The sequence below is a fragment of the Cervus canadensis genome, chromosome 30, assembly GCF_019320065.1.
Source record: "Cervus canadensis isolate Bull #8, Minnesota chromosome 30, ASM1932006v1, whole genome shotgun sequence".
NCBI lineage: Eukaryota > Metazoa > Chordata > Mammalia > Artiodactyla > Cervidae > Cervus > Cervus canadensis.
This window is the reverse complement of record NC_057415.1, coordinates 2,765,876-2,793,154: the sequence shown is the minus strand read 5'-3', so window position 1 is coordinate 2,793,154 and position 27,279 is coordinate 2,765,876. Positions and strand designations below refer to the sequence as shown.

Sequence of the window (27,279 nt, the reverse complement as noted above, 5' to 3'; positions counted from 1 at the left end):
ACATCAAATTTAAGTTACACCTATAAATGACCAAGAGTTCCTAAGATGACAAAGAGGAAACTGTGGTTTATGCTTCAAAACACACAAAGGCACTGTGGTGAGTGGGAGACAGACCCCTCAAGATGCCTGGCCCATGGTATATACACATCTTCTCCCAGTTACTCCATCAAACCACAATCTAGGTACTGGTGGAAGGAAGGAAGTCTGCAAGCATAAGTAAGGTCCCATATCAGATGACCTTAAAATAGGGAGACTGTCCAGGTATACCCGACCTAAGCACAGGAGACCTTTGCATCTGGATCTAGAGGTTAGACATAGGGAGAGATCTGAAGCATGAAAGGGATTCGACGTGTAAGTTCTCCATCGTTAGCTTGGAGACAGAGGCGGCCACGGAGCAAGGAATGAAGGCAGCCTCTAGGAGCAAGGAGAGGCCCCCAGATAAAAATAAAGATTTCATCCCTACCACCACAAGGAACTACCAATAACCTGAACATGCTAATGATCAGATTCCCCGAGCCTCCACATGTAAACTCAGCCTGGTGGGCACTTTGATTTCAGCCTTTGAGCTGTTGAGCAGAGAAGTCTCATAACCACACAGCTATGAGCTTAAAAAAATCATTGTTTTAAGCCACTGAGTTTGTGATAATTTGTTACACAGCAGTGGAAAACTAATACTGAATTCCTGAAGTCAAAGTTTTTTCCTTAGACTGTTCAACAATCACAAATACACTTTTATACACACAAGAAACTAACACCAGATACCTCTCAGAATCGAAACAGCAGTCCCAACTTATAACTGTACTATGACTCATAAGACAGATAAAGTGAGCCAAACCAAACCACAACATACATCACAGACTATCTGAGCTCAAACTTTCTCACACCAGATGTTTCAGATCTGTATATTTCAAGATAAGACCTCAGGCAGAGTAATTTAACAGCAACTCTGCATAGACACCAGATCTGATCTAACACTAGAACTTATGAGTGCCAGCAACTTATCAAGTTTACAGATTCTAACTAGCCCTTGCCCAGATGACAAACTTCCAGCCTAAAAATCCAACAACAGTCTCTCATCTAACAATAGCATCTGTGAGTAGCCTTCCTAACCGCCTCAGAGAAGGTCCCTGGCCCCCTGGTTTTCACTTGTTCTGTGTGCCTCTGTTCAGTTGCTTAGCCATGTCTGACTCTTTACGACCCTGTGGACTGCAGCCCACCAGGTTCCTCGTGTCCGTGCAATCTTTCAGGCAAGAGTACTAGAGTGGGTTGCCATTTTCCTCCTCCAGGAGATCTTCCCACACCTAACTCTGTTTCTTTATAAACAAATCCTTCGGCTGACCTTGTTTCTGGATACATCCGTGGCTCTGTAAGAGTGTGCACTTATGAGGCCACTTGATAGCCACCTGCTCAGGGCCACCCTGACTACAGTTGCCTGAGCTCCAGTACTTTTGTCGAGCACTTCAGGGTCAAGGTGATCTATGGGTCCTCTTTCAGTCTTATCAGATTGTACTGTTTGGGAGCAAAATCTGGCTTCTCCCTAATTATCAGCAATCCCATCACCTGTCTGTTTGTTTAGTATCTTGAGTGTCATTCATCTACAAGGAAGTACATAAGCAGAGGACAGACAAGAGCTAAGAAGGGGATCCTCCAGCCAGCCCCAAAGGTTGGTTCAGACAGCCTCTGACAAGTCTGGAAGGTCTCATTAGATGAGTGTCTTTAGATCAACTCTGCACTAGATCAATTTCTCTAAAACTTCCTAAGGATCTTCCTCAGGCCTTAAAATGCTGAGAAGTGTCTTGTTTAGCTCTGTCTATCTGAGCTGAGGCTCTGACTGGCCCTCAGTTGGTAACGGGTGATCTCTGGTGTCACTTTGCATCTTCCAGAGACACGTGGTTGCAAAAGTGCCACGCTTGATAACCGCTGCAGATCCCACTGAGCTTTCTCAGTCTGAGCCTTTGTCTCCGCTGGGCCTCTTCTATCTGCTTCCTTTACATTTCAGATTACCAATATACTCAATAAATGCCATAATTTCACCAAGGAAAAATTCTGAAATACAAATGGCATCCTGGGGAACTTCTAACATGAACAAAATTATTTGAGAGGCACCTTCAAACAACAGGAAACAGAATTCTGAATACCCAATGCTCTTCATTCTGTAATATGAAGAAACTTCCAAATGCAATTCAAATTCTAAAACTGGCTCCCTGAAAGAATCCCCAAATGCCAGGAAAAAAGAACATTTACTGAAGGACTCAGGCTTGTGTAAATATCCCTGATCTCTATCAATTAGTCCCTATTTTGATGTGTCTAGGAGATACAAGGCTTCCCTGGTGGCTCAGCGGCAAAGAATCCGCCTGCCAATGCAGGAGACACAGGTTCAATCCCTGGGTCAGGAAGATCCCCCGTAGGAGGAAATGGCAACCCACTCCAGTATTCCTGCCTGGAAAATGCCATGAACAGAGGAGCCTGGGGAGACGACAGTCCATGGGGTTGCAAAGAGCTGGACCCCAATGAAGTGACTTAGCACTCACACAGACAGAGGACACAAAACCTGGGAAAGACTAGTTGGCATTACCCTAAAGAGAATTGAGAGGCCAATTAGTCCACAGGCAATAAAAGCCCTTTTAATTTGTAACTCTCTGGAAGTTATAAGATTACTCATTTCTAATACCCTCACAATTCCCCTCTCAATCAACCTTTAACTCTTAACAGTGTCTTTTGTTACTGATTTTGAAGGAATGTAAAAGAATGCATGTAAAGACATGGAAATGTGAATGCATAGTATCAGATATGTTTTTGGTTATAAAGAAATAAAGAGAATAATTTTGTTTTAGAATAAGAAATATCTGTCTCACCACAAAAAAGATATGGTAATTATAGGGTGTTTATACGTTGTCAGCTAACACCATTGTGGTAAATAATCATTTTGCAGTATATATCAAATCAACATATCATACACCTTAAACTCACAAAATGATATATGTCAATTCAGTTCAGTTCAGTCGCTTAACTGTGTCTGACTCTTTGCCACCCCATGAATCGCAGCACCCCAGGCCTCCCTGTTCATCACCAACTCCCAGAGTCCACTCAAACCCATGTCCATTGAGTCGGTGATGCCATCCAACCATCTCAGTCACTGTTGTCCCCTTCTCCTCCTACCCTCAACCTTTCCCAGCATCAGGGTCTTTTCCAATCAGTCAGCTCTCCGCATCAGGTGGCTAAAGTACTGGAGTTTCAGCTTCGGCATCAGTCCTTCCAGTGAACACCCAGGACTGAGCTCCTTTAGGATGGACTGGTTGGATCTCCTTGCAGTCCAAGGGACTCTCAAGAGTCTTCTCCAACACCACAGTTCAAAATCACCAGTTCTTCTGTGCTCAGCTTTCTTTATAGTCCAACTCTCACATCCATATGTCAATTATATCTCAATAAAGCTGGGGGGTGGGAAATTTCTAGCTGTGTCAAAAAGTGACAAGAGTATAGCTAAAGACAAATTAGACAGTAGACCTTAATAAAGGTAGCAAGTCTGAGAACTGGTATATTTCATTTGTCTGGGTTTGTACAAAAACAAAACAACCTTTGAGGAGAGAAAGAAAATACATCAAAATTTCTGACAAAACTGGTCAAATGTGAGGGGTTTATCATAAGGAATAAAGGCTTATAGATCCTTTTAATGTAAATCCTTTCATGAGTAATAGAGGAAAACTAGAATTTGATTTTCTTTCTGTTAAAAGGGCAGTTATTCTGTGCCGAGAGAAGACATTCCTTAAATCAAAGTATTCTGTTAATTCTGTGCTTTTTTTCTTTTAACGAACTTGTAAGTCTTCTTTTTATTTTACATTCCTTACTTTTAGAAAAAAGATGACATTCCTAATAAACAGTGTCACTTATTGCTGTATTTTTAAATATACTGCCTTTAATTTAACTATTCCTCACCTTTGGATAGTCACAACTAGTATTCTGTCACACAACAATTCTCTTTGATTTTGTTCTTCTCCAAACTCAGAACAATAAAACTGTAAAGATGTCTCTTATGCCTACGATACCTTTGGGTCTACCCAATTAAAGGACCATTAGGTTACACAAAGATTTGATCCTTTACCTTATTAAAAATATTTTTAAAGGATTAACAGAAATTATTAGCTCTGTTTGGCATTCTCCAACTTTTAATTAACTCAAAACTATTGTGAGAGCTCCTTGCTTTACTAAAATGGGGTAAAAAGAAAAAAAAAATCTGACAAATGGAAAGAGTTCAGCCTTCGGCCTTCCTAAGCTAATGATTTGTTAATTTAAAATGTGTTAAAGTAGATATGCTTCAATGTTTCTATATCTTTCAGGTTAAAGATACATTTACATACAAAGACTGACACAATAGCTGTGGACAAAAGATTTATCTCTAGGTTTAAATAAGCTTGTATTGGTGACATTCCTCATACATTTTATAGGAATAATCAAAAGGCTTGGAGATTTGTCAATATCCTCTCTGTTCAAGACATATTCATACTTTCAGAATACTCAATGACTGACTCCTTATGAAACTGATTACATACTTTAACAGAAGATTCCACTCTCTTCCATTCTGATAAGGCTGGTTAATGGTTGATATAATAAATTAAATGAATAAATAAAGCCTGCAGACTCAAACACCTACAAGGAGTTTTTGCTTCTGCCTTACATTAACCTAAAGTTCCACCTATAATCTAAAGATCAACAGCTAACCTTGGGGAGACATGTCAAAAGAACTTTGGTAAAGGTATGTATCATGTGCTTGTAACTATTAACACTACATAGAACAAATTAACTATGCGTACTGCTTACATCATTGCTATGGCCAGACACTGTGCCTGAGTTAGGATTTCCAGAACTGTTTTGGTTCAAAAGCAGAAGATAATGTGAATAGACCATTTATGTCCAAAATCAACAGAACACAATCTCTCAGATGCCAGAAGCCACTGATTACCATGCACATTCCATGATTTTGCCCTTTATTCTCTTGGCTCTTTTCTTCTGTTTCCAGATTGTAGACTGTCAATAAATACCCCGCCCTTCATTCTTAGTATTACCAAGACCTTTATCCTTGATAATCAACAATGCAGGACTAATTCTTCAGACACTGGGAAAGGTAAATACCCCATATCCAAATTAACAGGGGAAAAACAACTTGGTTACCATAGGAAGATCCAGATAGATATGAGATATATGGGACATTATCTCAAGCTTTAACAACAATTATTGAAGTTTTGTCTGTTACAAATGCCATGTGTGTGGTCTCCTGAGTCTTAAATAATGCATTCAGTCATTATCATGCCAGGTGACTCTGACTCAAAAAACAATCATCTGACCTAGAAGGGTGGGATGGAGGGGGGAGGCCCCAAGGGGAGGGGATATATGTGCGCATACAGCTGATTCACGTTGCACAGCAGAAACTAATGCAACATTGCAGAGCAATTATATTCCAATAAAATAAATAAAAACAAAAAAAATCATCTAAGGAAAACAACAAAATGGCTTGGTGTTTACAGAGGTCAAAATGACTACCATCAAAAGCTTGATAAACACTCACAACCTCTCTTAACAATGGCACAGACCTTGACTGATCACTCCTAAGTGGTAAATCCTCCAGTTTTAAAAAATGATCAGAGGCAAAGAGTGAAAATTGAAACAGAAACCACAAATTGTTCCCAAACTCTCAGAGAAAACACAATGGCTTAAAAGTCAGATAAAGTGAACCAAATCAATCCACAATGTGCATTACAGACTATCTAAGCTCTTTTTTTTTTTTTACATTAGCTCATTATGTATGTTCCAGTACCACAGAGAAACTGATCGGACAAAAACACCTCAGGGACTCCGGTCTAAAGATAAAATCACTGACCATTCCAGCAAGTCAACTAAATCGCATAGTGTAGCTAGTCCCGGCCCAGACTACTAACTTCCACCCTAAATTCACTCTATGACCAATCTCTGCTCTGAAAATACTGTGTATCTTCCTTTCTAACTCCCTCCTTCTGAGATGCTCCACCAGTTATTCTAGTATATGTGATTCCTTGTTGCAACAAGCTAAGTGTAACTTCATTTTGATAAGATACAGATGTGTTCCTGGTGGTCTCTGGTGACAGGCTTTAACCTCCCCAAGACAGGGAACTGGTGGCCTAGAATTAGGGATAGGAAGAAGACTTTTGTTACACACCTTTTAAAAGTTTATACCATATTATTGTATTACTCACCTAGAGACAGACATCTTGGAGTGCAAAGTCAAGTAGGCGTAAGGAAGCATCACTATGAACAAAGCTAGTAGAGGTGATGGAATTCCAGCTGAGCTATTTCAAATTCTAAAAGATGATGCTGTTAAAGTGTTACACTCAATATGCCAGCAGATATGGAAAACTCAGCAGTGGCCACAGTACTGGAAAAGGCCAGTTTTCATTCTAATCTCAAAGAAGGGCAATGCCAAAGAATGTTCAAACTACCACACAATTGTACTCATCTCACGTGCTAGCAAAGTAATGCTCAAAATTGTCCAAGCTAGGCTTCAACAGTACGTGAATGGAGAACTTTTCCAGATGTTCAAGCTGGATTTAGAAAAGGCAGAGGAACCAGAGATCAAATTGCCCAACATCGGCTGGATCATAGAAAAAGCAAGAGAACTTCAGAAAAACATCTACTTCTGCTTTATTGACATGCTAAAGCCTTTGACTGTATGGATCACAACAAACTGTGGAAAATTCTTCGAGATGGGCGTACCGGACCATCATACCTGCCTCTTGAGAAATGTATATGTAGGTCAAGAAGCAACAGTTAGAACTGGACATGGGAAAAAAAAAAAAAAAAACTGGACATGGAACAACAGACTGGTTCCAAATTGGGAAAGGAGTACGTCAAGGCTGTATACTGTCACCCTGTTTATTTAACTTATATGCAGAGTACATCATGCAAAATGCCAGCCTGGATGAAGCACAAGCTGGAATCAAGACTGCCAGGAGAAATATCAATAACCTCAGATATGCAGATGACACCACCCTTATGGCAGAAAGCAAAGAGGAACTAAAGAGCCTCTTGACGAAGGTGAAAGAGGAGAGTGAAAAAGCTGGCTTAAACCTCAACATTCAAAAAACTAAGATTATGGCATCTGGTCCCATCACTTCATGGCAAATAGATGGGGAAACAATGGAAACAATAATAGACTTTATTTTCTTGGGCTCCAAAGTCACTGGAGGTGGTGACTGCAGTCTTGAAATTAAAAGACGCTTGCTCCTTGGAAGAAAAGCTATGACCAACCAGGACAGTATATTAAAAGCAGAGACATCACTTTGCCAACCAAGGTCCATGTAGTCAAAGCTATGGTTTTTCCAGCAGTCATATATGGATGTGAGAGTTGGATCACAAAGAAAGCTGAGTGCCGAAGAATTGATGCTTTTGAACTATGGTGTTGGAGAAGACTCTTGAGAGTCCCCTGGACAGCAAGGAGATCCAACCAGTCCATCCTAAAGGAAATCAGTCCTGAATATTCATTGGAAGGACTGATGCTGAGGCTAAAGCTCCAATACTTTGGCCACATGATGCGAAAAACCTCATTAGAAAAGATCCTGATGCTGGGAAAGATTGAAGGCAGGAGGAGAAGGGGACGACAGTGGACGAGATGGTTGGATGGCATCATTGACTCAATGGACATGAATTTGAGCAAGCTCCAGTTAGTTAGTGAAGGATAGGGAAGCCTGGGATGCTGCAGTCCATGGGGTCACAAAGAGTCAGACATGACTGAGAGACTTAACAACAACAACAACAAATTGTATTACTTATTCAAAATGTACATAACTCTATTATAAATTAATCAATCCAATGGTAATACTACCAATATCTAATTAGGCTGCAACTCACCTAGGAATCAAAGAGCATTGCTGGATGTCCAAGAGGTAAATTCGTCACCTGTTTCTACAAGGCTAGAAAGAATACTTTTTGGTTTTTTTGGGGTTTTTTGGCCATGCTGCAAAGCTTGAGGGATCTTAGCTCCCCTACCAGAGACTGAGCCCAGGCCTAGGCAGTGAAGTGCTGAGTCCTAACCACTGGACTGCCATGGAATTCCCAAAGATTACTGACCATTAATGGATCATCAATACATCATCAACAGATCTTGGTGTCCAAATGCAAAACCTCTTCCTATTGTGAAACTATTAACAAATCTAAATCAGCCAGCAGTTAGAGGTGATACTTTGCTTTGTATCTAATGTGAACAAAACTTTATTACACTTCGTATTTATTAGAATCAAACTTAAGGACTGCCATTAAATAGCCTCATAAGTGAAGCTATGCTTGATAAATATCATGGCTAACACTGTAAATAAAGTGAAGATTTTCAAGCTATTGTAAAACTTTTTTGAAATTCTCAAAGAATTTGCAAAAACAGAAGGTACAGCATAATGAATACTACAGTATCAATGTTTAACCTTCTGCTTATCTTCAAATCACATCAAAGAAACTATATACTCAGTGCAAAACAATTTTTAACAACATATACAAATTACTGTATATAAAACAGACAAGTAATAGGATTTATTGTATAACACAGGGAACTATATCTTGTAATAACTTATAATGGAAAACAATATAAAATATATATTATATAGCTGAATTAATCTGTGATACACCTGAAACTAACAAAATATTATATATCCAGTATACTTCAAACTTTATTTAAAATACTTATTTACTCATCTATCCGACCGCACCAGGTCTTGGTGTGGGACACAGCCTCCCCTCTCGTCACGTGGGGTCTGTGTCACAGCACACAGACTCTCTAGTTGCTTCATGGCATGTGGGATCCCAGTTACCCAGTCAAGGATCAAACCCATGTCCCCCTGATTCCCAACCACTGGACCACCAGGGAAATCCCCATACTTCTATTTTAAAAAAAAAATTTTTTTTTAAACTAAAGATCACAGAAAACAACAACCCCCATAAAACCAAATCTCTTAGAATGCCACCAACGAAAGATAATCACTGTTAAAATTCTGATGTAGATCTTACTATTTTTAATAGTTAAATATCTTATTTTATAATCAGCTGTACTATACAATCCTGTAATCTGTCTCCTGAAAAATATTGCAGAATCCTCCTCTTGTAACCTGTTTTTTTAACTTTTGTATTAAACTATTAAAATCTTCTCATACCAACAAATATTCTTCTACAATAGAGTTCTCAAAGTTTGCATCATAATTCACCTAACCAATCTGCTATAACACTGCAGCTATTTTTATTGTTAATTTTTGCTCTCATGAGTAACGTGGCAACAAATATCTTTGTTCATATGTCTATCATCTCATATGCTCACTGGTCATTCGAATTTATTCATTCATAAATTATCTATAAACATCACCTCCTTTGCTCATTTTTATCGTCCTTCTGAATGATTTGCTGTGCTTTAATAAGTATAAAAAATAACTAAGAATACATCCATGGATTAAAGCTAGTCATATAGTGCAAATATTTTCTCTCTGAAGCATACTTTGAAAAGGAGGCATTTCAACTCCAGGCAGTATTTCAAAGTAAATTGTATGCTTCTAAAGCAAACTACTAATCCCCTTAGTTCACAGGGGGCCTCTATTTATTTCCTTCTTTCAGGTTTTCAATTCGATTTTGCAGTAGCCTATCAACCTGCAAACTCATTTTAGCCAAAGTCAGTCATCTGCACTAAATCCTAGATTAATTTTAGGGTATAGCCCCCCACCCCCACCCCCCAGTCTATCCTAAAGGAGATCAGTCCTGGGTGTTCTTTGGAAGGACTGATGTTGAAGCTGAAACTCCAATACTTTGGCCACCTGATGCAAAGAGCTGACTCACTGGAAAAGATCCTGATGCTGGGAAAGACTGAGGGCAGGAGGAGAAGGGGACGACAGAGGATGAGATGGTTGGATGGCATCACTGACTCAATGGACATGGGTTTGGGTGGACTCCGGGAGTTGGTGATGAACAGGGAGGTCGTGCTGCGGTTCATGGGGTCACAAAGAGTCGGGACACACACACACACACACACACACAAAAAGAGTCGGACACAATTGAGCGACTGACTTGAACTGACAGCTCCCTTAACTTCTTTTTTAAAGATGTTTTATTGAGGTGTATTTAGGAACAGTAAACTGTATCCACTAATGTGCACAATTCGATAAAATATGACACGTCTTTGTCAAACCACAACCACAATCAAAAACGAAACATTTCCATTACGCTTGAAAGACCCTCTCCTCTGCCTCTCAGCACCAGACAACAGCTGATCTACTTTCTGTCACTACACATGAATTTTGCACTTTTTAAGTTTCATATGAATGGAGCAGTCCAGCGTACAGTTTTTTTGTGTCTGGTATTTTTCATAAACATAGTGGTTTTGTGATTCACCTGTGCTGTTGCATAGTCAGTAGTTTGTATCTTTTTATTGCTGACTAGTACTCCACGGTGATGATTTACCATGAGGTCATTCATTTACCCATTGAATATTTCCTGGTTTGGGCTATTATGACCAAAGCTGCTATAAACATTTGTGTACAAATCTTATTTTCATTACTCTTGGGTAAATACCTAGGGGTGGAGTGCTAGAGATGGAAGGCAGGTGTATAATTAACACATGAAGAGACTGTCCGAGCCATTTTCCCCAAGGACTTTTACAACTTCACATTCCCACCAACAGTGCCTAAGAGTCTGTCACTCCACATCCTTGTTAAAAGTTGATAGCTGTCCCTTCAATTTCAGCCATTCTAATGGGTGTGTAGTGGTAGTTCATTGTGGTTTTAATTTGTACTTCTTTGATAGCTAATGATATCAAATATCTTCTTGTCTACTACTGGCTATTTATATATCTTCATTTGTGAGTTGTCTGTTCAAATCGTGCCCATTTTTAAATTTTGCTGGTTGGCTTATCAGTGAGTTGTTAAATTCTTTAAATATTCTTAATAAAAGTCCTTTGTAAGACACACCTAGCGTATTTTCTCCCAGTCCAAGGTTTGTCTTTCATTCTCTTAAGAAAACATATTTAGAAGAAGAAAAGATTTTAATTTTGATGAAGTCCAATTATCAGTTTTTATAGTTCTTGCTTTTTGTCACTGAAGAAAACTTTGTCTACCCCAAGGTCACAAAGATTTCTTCCAGGTTTTCTTTTCAGTTCAGTTCAGTCACATCTGACTCTTTGTGACCCCATGGACTGCACCACGCCAGGCTTTCCTGTCCATCACCAACTTCCTGGAGCTTACTCAAACTCATGTCCATCAAGTCGGTGATACCATCGAGCCATCTCATCCTCTGTTGTCCCCTTCTCCTCCCGCCTTCAAACTTTCCTAGCATCAGGGTCTTTTCCAGTGAATCAGTTCTTTGCACCAGATGCCAAAGTATTGGAGTTTCAGCTTCAGTATCAGTCCTTCCAATGAATATTCAGGACTGATTTTCTTTAGGATGGACTGGTTGGATTTCCTTGCAGTCCAAGGGACTCTCAAGAGTCTTCTCCAACACCACAGTTCAAAAGTATCAATTCTTCGGCGCTCAGCTTTCTTTGTGATCCAACTCTCACATCCATACGTGACTACTGGAAAAACCATAGCTTTGATTAGACAGACCTTTGTTGGCAAGTAATGTCTCTGCTTTTAATATGCTGTCCTGGTTGGTCATAGCTTTTCTTCCAAGGAGTAAGTGCCTTTTAATTTCATGACTGCAGTTGCCATCTGCAGTGATTTTGGAGCCCAAAAAATAAAGTCTGACACTGTTTCCACTGTTTCCCCATCTATTTGCCATGAAGTGATGCGACTGGGTGCCATGATCTTAGTTTTCTGAATGTTGAGTTTTAAGCCAACTTCTTCACTCTCCTCTTTCACTGTTATTAAGAGGCTATTTATTTATTTTGAACTAGTTGCACCATCTATTTGTTCCCTCATTAATTAAAAATAAAAGTCATCCTTTATCACTTAAAAAAAAAAAAAAAAAAGAGGCTATTCAGTTCTTCCTCACTTCTGCCATAAGGTTGGTGTCATCTCCGTATCTGAGGTTATTGATATTTCTCCCAAGTTTACAAAAATGGTAATGTTTTGCTTTTACATCTAGGTCTGTGATCCATTATTAAATAAGCTTTGTGTAGGCTACATGTCAGATTTTACTTTTCTCCATACAGATATCCAGTTGTCCCAACACCATTTGTTGTAAACTTTTTCCTTTCACTGCTGAATTGCTTTATCAAAAAATGAAGTGACCATTTACGTTTAGGTCTATTTCTGGACTCTGCTCTTTTCCGTCCGTCTGTCCATCTGTCCTTTTCACCTTTACCACACTGTCTTGATTCCTGTAGCTTTATAGTGAGTCTTGAAATCAGTAGTGAGTCCTTCAAGCTTGTTCTTCCTTTTTAAAATCAGTTTGCTTACTATTTACAATAGCCAAGTCATGGAAGCAACCTAAATGTCAATCAACAGATGAATGGATAAAGATATGGTGTACACACACACACATACACACACACACACACACACACACACAGAGGAATACTGTTCAGTCATAAAAAAAGAATAAAATAATGCCATTTGCAGCAAACATGCATGGGCCTAGAGATAATCATACTAACTGAAGTCTGAAAGAAAAAGACAAATATCATATGGTATCACTGACATGTATAAGCTAAAATATGATACAAATAAACTAATTTACAAAACAGAAACAGACTCACAAGCATACAAAATAAACTTAGGGTTACAAAATGGGGAAAGAAGGGGTAAATTAGGAGTCTGGGATTAGCAGATACAAACTGTTATGCATAAAATAGATAAGTAAGGACCCATTGTAGAGCACAGGGAACTACACTCAAAATCTTGTAATAAACCATAATAGAAAAGAAAAGATATATATTATATATATACAGCATGCCAGGCTTCCCTGTCCTCCACTATCTCCCAGAGTTTGCTCAAGTTCATGTCCGTTGAGTCAGTGATGATGTCTCACCATCTCATCCTCTGCACCTCTTTCTCCTGCCCTCAATCTTTCCCAGCTTCAGGGTCTTTTCCAATGAGTCAGTTCTTCGCCTTAGGTGGCCAAAGTACTGGAGCTTCAGCTTCAGCATCAGTCCTTCCCGTGAACATTCAGGGTTGATTCCCTTTAGTATTTCCAGAAGTGTGTTTGTTTAAATCATGAATGGGGTGTTGAGTTTTTGTCAAATAGTTTTTCTGAATTTACTGAAGTAATGCTATGTGTTTTCTCCTTTACTCTGTTAATATGTAGATTTATATTCATCGATTTTCAAATGTTAACACAACTTTGCATTACTGAGATAAATCCTACTTGATAATAATGCGTTATTCTTTTTTTTTTTTTGCGTTATTCTTTTTGTTAGTACATTAAATTTGCTAATATAAGTTAGCTATAATCTCTGATGCTAAATTATTTATGTTGTGCTAGTTTGTCAAAAGTATCCAAAAAACGCTTTTCAGTATAGGTTTCAGATTTCAACTTTTAATTATAGAGTCACAAAAATAATAGTGATCATAATGTTTATTGTTGTCTGCTAACTGCAAAACAGCCATTATGCTGAGGGCTTTACATACATAGTCTCATCTAACCTAATAACACTCTATGAAGTATTATTATCCCCTCTTGACAAATGTGAAAACCAAGGTTCAGGGAAGTTAGAAACTTTGTCCAAAATCTCACAACTGGGAACTGGAGGAGCTGGAATTTGATCTCAGGTCGATTGATTCCAGAGACTAAGTTCCTTTGCTATAGCAAAAGTCACTCAGTCGTGTCTGACTCTCTGCAATCCCATGGACTATCCAGTCCATGGAATTCTCCAGGCCAGAATACCGGAGCGGGTAGCCCTTCCCTTCTCCAGGGGATCTTCCCAACCCAGAGAACGAAATCCAGGTCTCCCACATTGCAGGTGGATTCTTTACAAGCTGAGCCATAAGGGAAGTCCAACAACTGAAGTGGGTAGCCTATCCCTTCTGCAGCGGATCTTCCCAAGCCAGGAATTGAACCGGGTCTCCTGCATTGCAGGAGGATTCTTTACCAACTGAGCTATCAGGGAAGTCCTTTGCTATAGTGCTTCATCAAATAATCTCTAATAGTTTTTCTTCATACATAAGTCAAAGTAAAAAAAAAAAAAGGTTAGAATACAAATAATCTCTCTGAGAAGCCACTAAAATTTAAGTTTAAATGAGTACTATGTAGACATAACACACAATAAATAAATTCATAAGCAAGATACACTCAAGAAAGCAAAAGAATTTTATACAATCCAGGATTTTACACAATTTGAGATTTTATAGAATTCATGGCTATACAATGTTACTAACTTAAAAATAAAACACTCAGTACCTGAAGAGATCTAAGTTCCTATAGCTGGCCTTCCTAAAATCCTATTTAATAGTGATTATTTGTTAAAACCTGAAGTTCTGAAATCTATAGGAGACAAAAAACTGCAAAGGTTCTTTGAGTAAAAGTAGAAAATACTAGGGAGGTAATTATATTCTAAGTTAAATAATTCAGTATTTATCAAGCATCTACCACATACTCATGCTGTCTAGAAGGTAAGGTATAGATTATATAAATTTAACATATGAGTCTACCTTAAATAAATGTATATTCTACTTAAATAGACAAAATAATTAATGCAATGTCAACATTACATCAAAAAATAAGATGTAATGTCAACACAGAAGAGTTAAGCAATACACTATATTGGAAGCACTGGCTGTATAAAAGACCACAGAGCTGACTATCAGCAGATGGCTACAGAAATCAGGGGAGGGCATCAGAAAGTGGAAACCTCAGCTGGAAGTCTGGGTCTTCTGGAAGTTCCAAAGCTACTTTCTTAATCCTCACTTTTAGGTATTTATTTCCACTCTTGGCACCAAAATAAAATAAACAGAAGGTATACTACAAGGGAAAAAAGAGGAAATTCGAAACACAGATGTAATATACTGCATGTAGACCCAGATTTGATCTCTGGGTTGGAAAGATCCCCTGGAGAAGGGAATGGCTACCCACTCCAGTACTCTTGCCTGCAGAATCCCATGGACAGAGAAGTCTAGTGGGCTAATAAGTCCATGGGGTCACAAAGAGTCAGACATGACTGAGCAACTAACACTTTATATATATTTTTAATGAAAAAGTTTAAAAAAAATTTTACATAAAATGGTATAGGAAATAATACAAATACTATGAACACCCGTGTACCTACCACATAGATTTAAAATATTAAGTCTGCCATATCTGTTTCAAATAGAATGTTACAATTATAATTGAAGACAGCCTCCATCCTTTTCCTTCATCCCAGGGGTAATTAGTACCGTTAAGTATTCGTGTATCCTTCCCAATGTCAATTTCTTTATATACACATAATTTTCCTTAAATATATTTATAAACAATATATTTAAAATTTTTATATATGTATCATACTGTGTATCCTTTTGTAACCTGGATTTTATATTCAACGCTGCTTGCCAGATTTATCTGGAATGAGGCCAAAGTACCCATATTTCCTTCATTTTTTTTTTTAAGCTCCACAGGTGATTCTGTTTGGTAACCAGGGTTCAGAATGATTCTAAGCCTTTATACATTTATCCAGAAAAGTTTTCAGTGCTCCCAAATTGCCAACACATCTTAACCTAGTTTTTGCCCTGAGACAATTGCTGTTAGATTACCTCGATTGCAAAAAAAATCTATTGTACAATGCTTTCAACTCAGAAGCAAAAACCCTAATCAAATCAAGTTTATATACGATTCAAGACAATAACCAAACTATAAAAATGAGCTTCTGAAGGGGACGGGTGTGGCCACAAAGGGGTAGTAACACAAGAGTCTTGTGGTGGTGATTCAGTTGAGTATCTTGATTGTGGTTGTAGCTATAAACATGTGAAACTGCATATAGCTACACACACACACACAAGTCCACGTATAACTGGTGAAACTCGAATAAGCCCTCTGGATTGTGCCAATGTCGGTATCTTAATTTTGGTACAGTACTTTGGCGATGTGGGACACTGACACTGTGGAAGAGACCTGGGGGAGGGTGTATAGGACTTTCCTGTACATTTCTTTGCAACATCCTGTAAATCTAAAATTATCAAAATTAAAATTTAATAAATTTTAAGAACTAAGTTGCTACAGTACACCGAAAAAATTCTGCAGCCTTTTCATGGTCAAATTCAATTCAATACACTGCTTTAATATACATCCACTGAATAATGATACATATTCTCATATGCCTAACATCTGATGCAGAACTGCATTAAAGAGAAAGGCCACATTGGTGACCATGTTAATCCTGTAGGAAGTATAGGAGATAAACCTTAAAAGTGATTGGCCTTTAAGCTATTATTTTTAGATTATGTGTGGTCTTATCCTCATGGGACACTAGGATTTACCTAAATAGCTGTCTCTGTTCACTGCAAATAACCCTGCTTTCATTCCTATTTTAAGCCAACAAGCCTGCCCTACTTTTGCAGCTTATTTCCTAATCTCCTCACCTGCCTTTCCAATCATGAACCAGTTAAACACCGAGTAAGAAGTTATATTAACTATTATTAGTGAAAGTGGTATGCACATTTCAGGTCCTTTTATAACTGATCAGAACAAATCATTTATTTCAATAATCTGAAATCACTCTTTCAGATTATTCTCTCTGTTCTTTGAAGGTCACTGAATTCACCAGTCTTAAGGAAACCATAACTTTACAGTGATCATATGTGTTCAATAAAACTTGCACAATAGTTAAAAAAAAAAAACTAACTTACTTTCATGAATAAGTCCACCAATTACATTTATTACTCTGGCCCTTCGTTAAAACTATCCTATTTTATTTTTAAACTTCCACAAAGCCCTAAGTCACAAGAATAAAAGGTACCAAGGCATACATACAAAAAAAAACCTCCCACAAATTAAGTCTTACCTAGTTAGGCCACCAATCAACCGTTAAAGTTTAAACTTGAAAGGATTATCAATTTATAGAGTGAAGGGGCAAACATTTCTCACCAGATATAGTCTAAGGTTTAGTCATCCACTCTTCCCGGTGGTATTAGTCATAGGAAGCTCCACAGTTCTAATTTTCTGTTACATTTTTGGGAAATTATCACAGGCTATACTGAGTACTTTTCACGACAGTAATTAAGCTTCTGAGTATAACCAAAAATATGTTGCTGCTTATAGTAAGAACTCACCAAATATCTGTTTCTGAACACACAATTTTCAAAATTCTATCTATACTATAGAAAAGGACATTTTCACTATTTTGACTAAGCATTTAAGTTCTTTCAAAAGCTAAGGAAACTAAAGTTGGAAAACACAAAATATAACACTGTTAAGCTATCATTGCACATATACCACTTAAAATGAAACAGTTCTGGGGTCAAATCTCACCAAGATTCAAGAATTAGTTTAATAAAGAATAGCTAACAAAAAAAAAAAAAAAGAATAGCTAACATTTATTAAGCACCCACTACGGACAATATGCTGACCATTTTATATAATGTGAAATATAATCTTTAGATTCTGAGGTAGGTACTGTTATCTCCCATTTTAAAATTAAAACAAGGAAAAGAAGTCACACAACTAGTAATTAGCAGTTCCCATGCTCTTTCCTACACTGTCTTCAATAAAGTTAAGTTTCTTAGGTTTTCACTTAGACATTTACTAAGCACCTATGGTCTAGGCACTGTATTCAGCATTAAGAATACACAGTTCTTGGAGACTTCCCTGGCAGCCCAGTGATTAAGACTCTGCCTTCCAATGCAGGGGGTGCAGGTTCGATCCCTGGTCAGGGAGCTAAGATCCCACATGCCTTGGGGCCAAAAAACCAGAACATAAAACGGAAGCAATACTGTAACAAATTCAATAAAGACTTTAAAAACTGGTCCACATCAAAAAATTAAAAAAAAAAAAAAAACTACAGTTCTTGCACTTGAAGAGAACAGTTTAGAACAAAGAATAAATTAGAGAGTCTAATTAGAAATTAGAATGAATAAAGAACATTAAAATATTTTCGGAAATTTGTAATGCAAGTGAGAGTGCTTGTGGGAGCACGTAGGAGGCAAACACCTCATTCTTCTGACGAGGATGAGAGCAGCCAGGTACTGACCGTTCACCAAGCGCCCATCACTGCACTCTACGGAGTTTATTTAATCCTTACAACTATCTGGCTTTCCTGGTGGCTCAGCGGTAACAAATCTGATCCAGGTTCGATGCCTGGGTCAGGAAGATCCCCTGGAAAAGGAAATGGCTTCCCACCCCAACATTCTTGCCTGGGAAATCCCATGGATAGAGGAGCCTGGCAGGCTACAGGCCAGGGGACTGCAAGAGTCGGACACGACTCAGCAACTAAACCACCACCCTACCCTACAAGCTAAGTTTTAGCATCCCTCTTCCTCAAATACGGAAACTGAGGGAAAACAAAGGTAAGTGATTTGTCCAAGGTCATGCAGCTACTAAAAGAAGCAGAATTTGAATCATTCATCTGACTTCAAAGTCCAAGTTCTAAAACAATTACTCATACAGCCTCCTAGTAAAGGAGAAAAAGTTTCTCAGCTGTTCTCTTGACTAAATCCTGAAAGATAAATTAGGAACTAGTCATGTTAGGGGACAAGATTTTATATGAAGTAGTGCAAAGAATCCTTTCACATATACAGCACGGCATGGGATTCTAGGGGATGACAAGGAGTGGGAATGTAGGTTTGGGAATGGGGGTGTGAAATAAGGAGGAAGGAACACAAGGTTAGAGGCGAACCACGAGGGGAACTTCCACATCAGCAAAGCTGGAGTTTACCCTACGGGGCTGCAAGTGTTCATGAAGGATTTCCAGCACAAAAAAGATGCTTTATATTATCCAAGGATCATGATGGCAGCATAAGATTAGATTAAACCGCCCTAGCAAGAGGCTACTGCAATAGTATTAATATAAGCAAGAAGTGAGACAGAAAGATGAAGCAGTAGCTTATGTAGAAACCGGAAGTCCACAGAACCGAGTCTGATAGGATGGGGTATGACATGCAAAGGACAGGAAAGAGTCTGGCCTGGTTCCCAGGCTTGTCATCTGAGCCAGTGACGAAATGGGTAAGTGGTGTGATTAACAGGGATGGGAAATATACTTAGGAAATCCTTTCCATCTTCTCTCCTTCTTAGTCCTTTTTAATATTTATTTTATCCCTCCACCACTTTTCTCACTTCAGTCTCCCCCCAAAAATAAAAACAAGCCTGTCACAGTATCTGTTTAGGTAATGTTTGAATGTTCCATGATTCTGAATTACATTTATGAGTCAATTAAGCCTCAGTTTGTTTAACACATAGCCATCAAAATAGTCTTGCTCTCTCCTTAATGGAATCACGGCCAACTGATCACTGACAGTTTTCAGTTGCCCCTCGTCCTTCTCCTCTTCTTCATTAGGCTGCTTCCCTTCTCTGAACTTATTTACCCCTCCTCTCAATTCCTTAGTCAAGCACACTTTATTTCTCCATCTTTGCTTCTGCATGTTCTTCCATGCCCGACTATGTAGCTGCAACAACCTCTTTTCCTACTAAACAAGTAGCCATCACTCCACATCAGCTGTATGTACTTTAAAATTCGTGTTCTAAACAAAAGAAAACAAAACTCATGTTCTTCTCTTCAGCACGCCTTCACTGGGCCACCACTGCATCCTCAAATTGACAGTGCCTTTCCAGAGTCCGGTTATTGGAGGCATCTCTTAATTGTACTTTTTTCTCTCTCCAACTTTATATTTTGAAACACTGAAATTCTATCAAAAAGTGAAAGAATACTAAGATGAATATCCATTTGCTCTTCACCCATATTCACCACTGGACTTCCCAGAGGTGCTAGTGGTAAAGAACCTGCCCGCCAATGCAAGAGACACAAGAGACATGGGTTTGATACCTGGGTCAGGAAGATCCCCTGGAAAAGGGAATGGCAACCTACTCCAGTATTCTTGCCTGGAGAATTCCACGGACAGAGGAGCCTGGCCGGCTACAGCCATCGGGTCACAAAGAATCCAACACAACTGAAGCGACTTAGCACATACCACGGTAAACATTTTGCCACTTTTGCTTTCTCTTTTAACAAACATATTTCTTTTCCCTAAACCATTTGAAAACAAATTGCAGACATCATGACATTTCAACCTAAATGCTTCATCAGGTATCACCTCAGAATAGGAACATTATCCTTTATAACCACAATAGCCTATCACATACCCAAGACATTTAATATTGAATTACTATATCTAACATATACTCCATATTCAAATTTGCCAGGTGTCCTAAAAATGTCCTCTATGGCTTATCCATCTTCCCCATCCAAGCTTGGCACTGTGCTTGGCTGCCATTTCTCTTTCATCTTCTCTCATCTAGAAAACTCCTCTTGCCTTTTTAATTTTTCATCACTGTGACATTTTTGAAAAGTTCAGACCATTTGTCTTACAGAAAGTCCCATAAGTTGGATTTACTTGATTATTTACTATAACTAGATACAGGTTAAATATTTTTAACAAGGATTACAGGTGGCTCAGTGGTAAAGAATCCACCTCCAATGCAAGAGATGTGGGTTCAATCCCTGGCTCAGGTAGATTCCTGGAGAAGGAAATGGCAACCCACTCCAGTATTCCTGCCTGGGAAATCGCAGGGATAGAGGAGCTTGGCGGGCTACAGGCCAGGGGACACAAAGAATCAGACTCGACCTAGTGATTAAATAACAATTATCTCCTACTGCTTATTTCATTCAGAATTTCACTCTCGGGCTGACACTGTCTGGACATTGCACCAAAACATCATGATTTGTTAGCATTCAATAAATCTAACAACAATCATCAAAGATACACATTTCCTTGGCCAAACAGTATAGCATATTTTTCTGTCAACCAAGCTAGAGAGCCTAGTTACCAAGTTATACCCTCTTCTAATAACAAAGACTCAAGAAACTAAAAGATTTCATGATAAAAATCTAGTTTGCCAACAAAATAAAACTGAATATAAGGAACCAAAGTTCTCTCTGCATACATCTGAATAATTAGGTAGATTATAAAGATAACGAAATCAGATATGACTTAGGTTAGGATGAAATTTTTAGACCTCAGCTTTGTATCTTTGAATGAAGCTAAAATTTAACATAAAAATGTTAATATAGAACGCTATATTCTATTAATGACTGCACCAAAGGATGATGATTAAAAAACACCTCTTTATTTCCATTAGTCCTTTAGCAAGTAAGGAGCAGCAAAGCCCCAAAATGACTACAAATGTAACAGAATTAGTTGAATAATTTTGTCTCTCATAGATATGTCTAAAAATTAGCTTTTCCCCAAAATGTTACTTTAATGGAAAGATACTCTGTTATCAAATACTGCTTAGGAAAAAGTTTTTAATCAATTCTTTAATTTACTTTAAGTAATGAGTCCTTCTGGCGCTAGTGGTAAAGAACCCGCCTGCCAGTGCAAGAGATGTAAGAGACAGGGGTTCGACCCCTGAGTCAGAGAGACCCTCTGGAGTCTGGTAACCCACTCCAGTATCACTCATCGCCTAGAGAATTCCATAGGATCGCAAAGAGTCAGACATGGCTGAAGCGACTTAACATGCACACAAGTCCTTAGCATTTGTCTCTCCAACGATCCAATAGCTTTTTTTTACTTTACAGTAAAATGTGATGTTACTTTATAGAAGAAAAATTTATTATCAAATGTCTGATATAAATAAGGCTTTCATCACAACCATTATCATACAGGTAAAAAGAACACCTTATTCCTGCTCAAAAAAAAAAAAAGAAATTAAGTGTTTAAATTAAGAGATCCTTTCTGAATTTTGGGACTTTCACCTAGAGGTGTGAATTCCAAACAGTCTTGGATGTCCAAGTGTTCAGATAGCTTGGCAGCTTGTTAATTACAATGGTAACTAAGCATAACTGAAATACTTTTGACAAATTCAACAGATGTGTGCTGTAAGACTTGCACACCATGAATATTCATCCTTGAAAACATTTCTTCTAGGTTGGCACTGTATCAAATGATTGAAAATATAAAGGATCAAAATATGAATATGAGCACTTTCAAATCATTTTCATGTTGACTGAAACCATTATGAAAGGATTTAGGTAAAATTACCATATTTACATTAAAGGAATATGAATTATTTGCACAATCAAAGGCTTAACATGACATATATTAAATTCAAAGCACACCACTAGATGGAAATACAGCTGATCCTTGAATAAGGAGGGGCCGAAGGGTGCCAATACTTTGGCCACCTCATGCGAAGGGTTGACTCATTGGAAAGACCCTGATGCTGGGAGGGATTGGGGGCAGGAGGAGGGGACGACAGAGGATGAGATGGCTGGATGGCATCACCGACTCAATGGGCATGTGTTTGAGTAAACTCCAGAAGTTGGTGATGGACAGGGAGGCCTGGCGTGCTGCGGTTCATGGGGTCGCAAAGAGTCGGACACGACTGAGCGACTGAACTCAAGTGAAGGGTGCCAAGACTGCAGACACTAGAAAGTCCACTACATCTTACAGCTGGCCCTCTGTATACCCAAGTGCCTCCCTATCCACAGTTCTGCATCCTCGGATTCAACCATCTTCAGATCATGTAGCACCACAGTATTTACTGTTGAGAAGATCCATGTGTAACGGGGCCTACCGTTCAAACCTGTGTTGCTCAAGGCTCAACTGTATGAAAAGTATTAATGAAAGAAGAGTAATGAAAAGTATTAACAGCAGTTGCTTCTGTAAGGAACGAATATGAAGCCTTTGTTTTCTTCCCTTTTGCCTTTCAAAATTTACAGGGTTAAGCGTATGTTTATAAGAAAAAATAATTTTAACCCTTGGTAAATTCATTCTCATGATATGAAAATGGGGGAGGGAACAAACAGAAAATAAAAGAGGTATAAGTACCAGAGACAGAAATGGGGTTCAGGGTAAACTTGTAGAAACAGCCATTTCTGGTCATACTACTCTTCTTAAAAAATTTTAAGAAAGCCCTGCGTGCGTGCCAAGTCGCTTCAGTTGTGTCCAACTCTCTGCGACCCTTTGGACTGTAGCCCCCCAGGCTCCTCTCTTCATGGGAATCTCCAGGCAAGAATAATGGAGTGGGTTGTCATTCCCTTCTTAGGGGATCTTTCCAACCCAAGGATCGAACCTGTGTCTCATATATCTCCCGCATTGGCAGGCAGGCTCTTTACCACTAGAGTTACCTGGGAAGTCCAAGAAAGTCATAGCCATATCTAGTCCCAGTGCCAGAATATTAAAAAACAGTAGTCTTCAATGCGTGCTACAAATGACAGTACATTCTCTGACTATACGATATACTTGAATTTCAAAAGAATGGGAGAACTGTATGAAAAAAGAAACCTGACTTCTGTTTCCATTCGGCCACCAGATAACAGACTAAGACAATGCATTCTCCCTATCTGTCACGTAATGCCCAGTGAAATTCCCTTGTTGCTGCTGAAAAGATTCAGTCCAGAGGAACAGAAACTTTTTATAAAAATCACCGTCAAAGGAAAAAAAATCCCTCCAACAGGAAAAGAAGCTTGGAAACCAGAAAAGGAAAACAAATCAAGCTGAAAGATTTTCACAATTCAATTACTTGAGTTTCTGTTCCAGACACAAGTAGTGATGCTAGTGCATATGGGCTGTTCTAGAAGCTCACCCATATATTAATTTTTAAAACAAAGAGGAAACAAATGAGCACCTATTGGGAATACACTGCAGATGGCTCTCCATAAACATTTAATGAGTGAGTGAAATCATAAGAATTTTTATATTTTTTAAACACAAAATGAACACCTTCAACTGAGAGAGAAGAAACCAGCTGCCAGGGAATACAAAACAGACTGTATTATTGGTTTCTATGCTGTTATCCATGGGATTCCACCCAAATGTCCTTTATATTATAGAAGAGGTATTTTCCTCAGAACAGCTTCTTAACTTGTAATTTCATATGCTTTCTGATGCTGATATTTTTCAAATGGTTCATAATACTACATGGTCTTAAGCTTTTCACATCCATTATGTCATTTGCATGGCTGAGATGCTTGAGGAAGAAAGTATTATTAACTCTATTTTGCAGATGAGATTATTGAAGCAAAAAAAAAAGGGTTTAACTAAAAAGGCAAGGTTAGAAAAAAAACAGGCAAGGTCACAAGTAAGCTTGAGAAACAGAAGTAAAACCACCCTCTAGTCCTTCATTTTAGGCAAGTTGCTGTTTAAAAGACACTTAAAATACAAATCACTCCCACCCACCCACTCTTCTCCACCGTTTGCTCAAGCAAAACAATTAAGTAGACTTTAAAGTGAACAGGAAATGACAGAACCAAAAATAACTGGGGTGTGGTCTCACCTCTGAAAAAGATTTCCAGCTGTGAATAAATGCAAACAATTCTGGCCAGACAAGATAACATTAGATCAGGATTTAGAACCCAATACAACCAGGGGACCTTAGCTATAAATACAGTGACACCTTACTTTCTTAGAATAAACCTCAATATTTCAAACTCAGGAAAATGTAGATAAGAAGCAAGGTAAATCATCAAGAAGCCACAATTGCTGTGCTCAAGTTCTCATGCTCAAGTTTTTACATACTAGACAAATCCATACAATCTAAGGGCTTGAGATCATTCATGTTTCATTTCTTTAAGAGTAATCTGATAACACACAGTCATTTATAATTTCACCAAAAAACAGATCTGAATCATACAGACTATGAGAGTGTTCACTTAACTGTGGGCATGCCTAGCAATAAGTCAGCACCTGCATATTAGCTGCATTTTATTTCACTTTACTTCTGTATTTAACGATTTGAAAGAGTCATTTTAAAATGACCTTTATATCTTTTATACCATTTCCTTTATAGCTTATTGCACGTTATGGTAGAAATTACACGCCACAATGGCGATCAGAATTTGAGATTTGTAAAGGTCTGAGGACTACCACTAAGCTTTACTCAGATCCTATTTATTCTGACTTGACACACTATTCTGGTTTATCTGGTTTCCCTGCCTACTTCAGCTTATAAGTGGCAGATGAGAAGGGCATATTTTGACAGATAAAGAACAGTACTGAAGGAGATAAACTAAAAACAGACAAAAGCACTAAACTGGTATAGCAGTGAGGAGTCATTTTAGCCCAGGAGGAAACTGCCAACACCCTTATATAGCAGAATGCACCGGCCATATTAACTGCATAGGACAGAAATTAATGTACATTATGATGACCTTGATTTATCAAAGAAGATTGTTTAATCGATTCTAAATCTTAAGAGATGGTTATATACCCTTGATGAGTTATATACTATGAAAACTGACATTAAGATGGTCAAAATAATTTAGCAGTTAAAGGGCTATCAGTTATATGACCAATTCTCTTAAATCCCTAATGATACTAGACAAATGCTGAGGAGGTAAATCTCAAAATTCCCATTATATTTAATAAATATTATATAGTGTAGATAATTAACATTTATGATCAACACTTATGATGATGACTTTCTGGGTGGAAACTACATGATACATTAAAATTATATACTGCAGACAATCAACATTTATGATGCTTAATGTTTCTGGAGGTGGGGGGGTGCTAAGTTATAACTAAAACTCTTCCCCTTCATTGACCATTCATTTTTCTCCACTAAGAGAAAAATGTTTTCTCATCACTAATCTTGGTTGCTTTTCTCCATCTAATTACCAAAATAAAAAAAAAGTATTTTAAGAGTTCTCCCCACTTACAACTAACCCCTTTATCTAGAGGTCACTAACACACCTGGATCTTGCTATATTCCCTTCTTACAAAATGGTGCTTTCAAACCCAGTATTAAAACTCAGAGAGCAGAGTTGTACTTAAGTCTTATGTCTGAACAAAAGCAGCACATAAATTAGTGGTTATGCTTAAACCACTAATCTTATTTTAAGGGCAGAAACAACTACAACATAAGAAACACTTTAGTCGATGTTGGACACCTGAATCAGAGAATATCATTCTCCAAGTCTCTATGGCCAAAAGGAAAATAAAACACCAACAATCATGTCAAGAGATCTGTAGATCCCTTTCAAATATCATAAAATGAATTTATTTGTTTTTATTTCATTATATTGTTTCTTTTAGTAATAACAGTGACGTGATGATCTGGAGAAAGTGGTATTCATACTTTAAAAAGGTTGGGGAAGCGGCAAGAAAGATCTGACCTTTGAGTAGAAAGATCTGACTTGGAAGAGCCTACTTAACACCCTGCCCACATCACCCTAGATGGCTTCCCTCAGGTAAGAGACTAAAAAGATGGAGATCCAGACTCTTCATGGGTTGATAGGATTAGAAACACCCATCCTGCCTGGAAATCCGACACTGCTGGAGATAAATGAGCAATCCCCAGCTAGCTACTGGTCCAGGTGCTACAGAAAACACCCGGCGCCCCCGCCGGGCAGCCCCGGTGGGGATCCCCGCCTCCCGTCTCCCACACCCCCTCCAGGTCCTCCTCCTGGATGGGCGCCGCCCGGGACCCCGCCGCCCTCCCGGCTCCCGTCCTCGACTCCTTCCCTCCCTCCGGCCCCGAGCCATCGCCCGGCCAAGGGCCGTTTCCCGCCGATCGACTGGAAGGCCTGGCCCGCTTGGCACCTTTGATGACGCGTTCGGTGGTGGAGAGGTGGAGGTTCCTCCCGGACATGATCCCCTCGGCCTCCTCCCGGTCCGGGGAGATCTCCAGACGTGCGCCTCCGCCTTCGCCTCCAGCGATCTCGACTCCCCGGGGCCGGTCAACCGGCCGTGCCCCGGCCCCACTTAATCAGGGCGGCCCAGGCACCAGAAGGAGGCGGCCGCAGCAGCCCGGCCTCAAATCCCACGGACACTATGCGGGCCCGCTGACCGCTCCCTCTCGAGGCGCCGAGTCGGGAGCGCAGGCGACAGCAGATCAGGGAGGCTACGCGGGCAGCCGCGGCTGCGCGCGGCCGGGCTCGTGCGCGCGCGCGCGCTCTCCCCCGACTCGGCGCCTCCCCAACTTCCCTGCGGCGCGCGCGGCGCCGCCGCGGTTACCGCGCCGAGGCCTTGAGCTCCGCAAGTGGCCCCGGCCGCTCGGCCGTCTGACCCCCAGCCCCCGGGCAGTAGACAACCCCGGCTTTACCCTTCGCGCGGAGGCCCCGGGCCCGCGCGGCCGCCTTCGGTACTCGCGCGCTTCCTTCGTCTCCTCCAGCTTCCGAAAGTCTGTCTTCCCTCTCTGCTCTGCCTGCCCTCCCCTGCAGCTCTGACTGCTCCTCAGCTGCCTGCGCCTCCCGGGCCTGGAGCACCTAACGCCGGGCCCTGGGCC

General features: G+C 39.4%; 1 protein-coding gene across 4 annotated transcripts in view; it reads right to left on the bottom strand.

Moving 5' to 3' along the window:
• Nucleotides 1-26,942, bottom strand: part of PPP3CC (protein phosphatase 3 catalytic subunit gamma) — an 81,318-nt gene extending 54,376 nt beyond the window's left edge. The window contains exon 1 of one of the 4 annotated variants that reach the window (XM_043453090.1): nucleotides 26,595-26,942. In XM_043453090.1, coding sequence (XP_043309025.1) covers nucleotides 26,595-26,643 — 49 coding nt within the window. In that variant the 5' untranslated portion in view covers nucleotides 26,644-26,942. The remainder of the gene's footprint in view (nucleotides 1-26,594) is intronic. The other 3 variants (XM_043453093.1, XM_043453091.1, XM_043453094.1) reach the window with 3 other exon arrangements.
• Nucleotides 26,943-27,279: the final 337 nt, after the last annotated feature.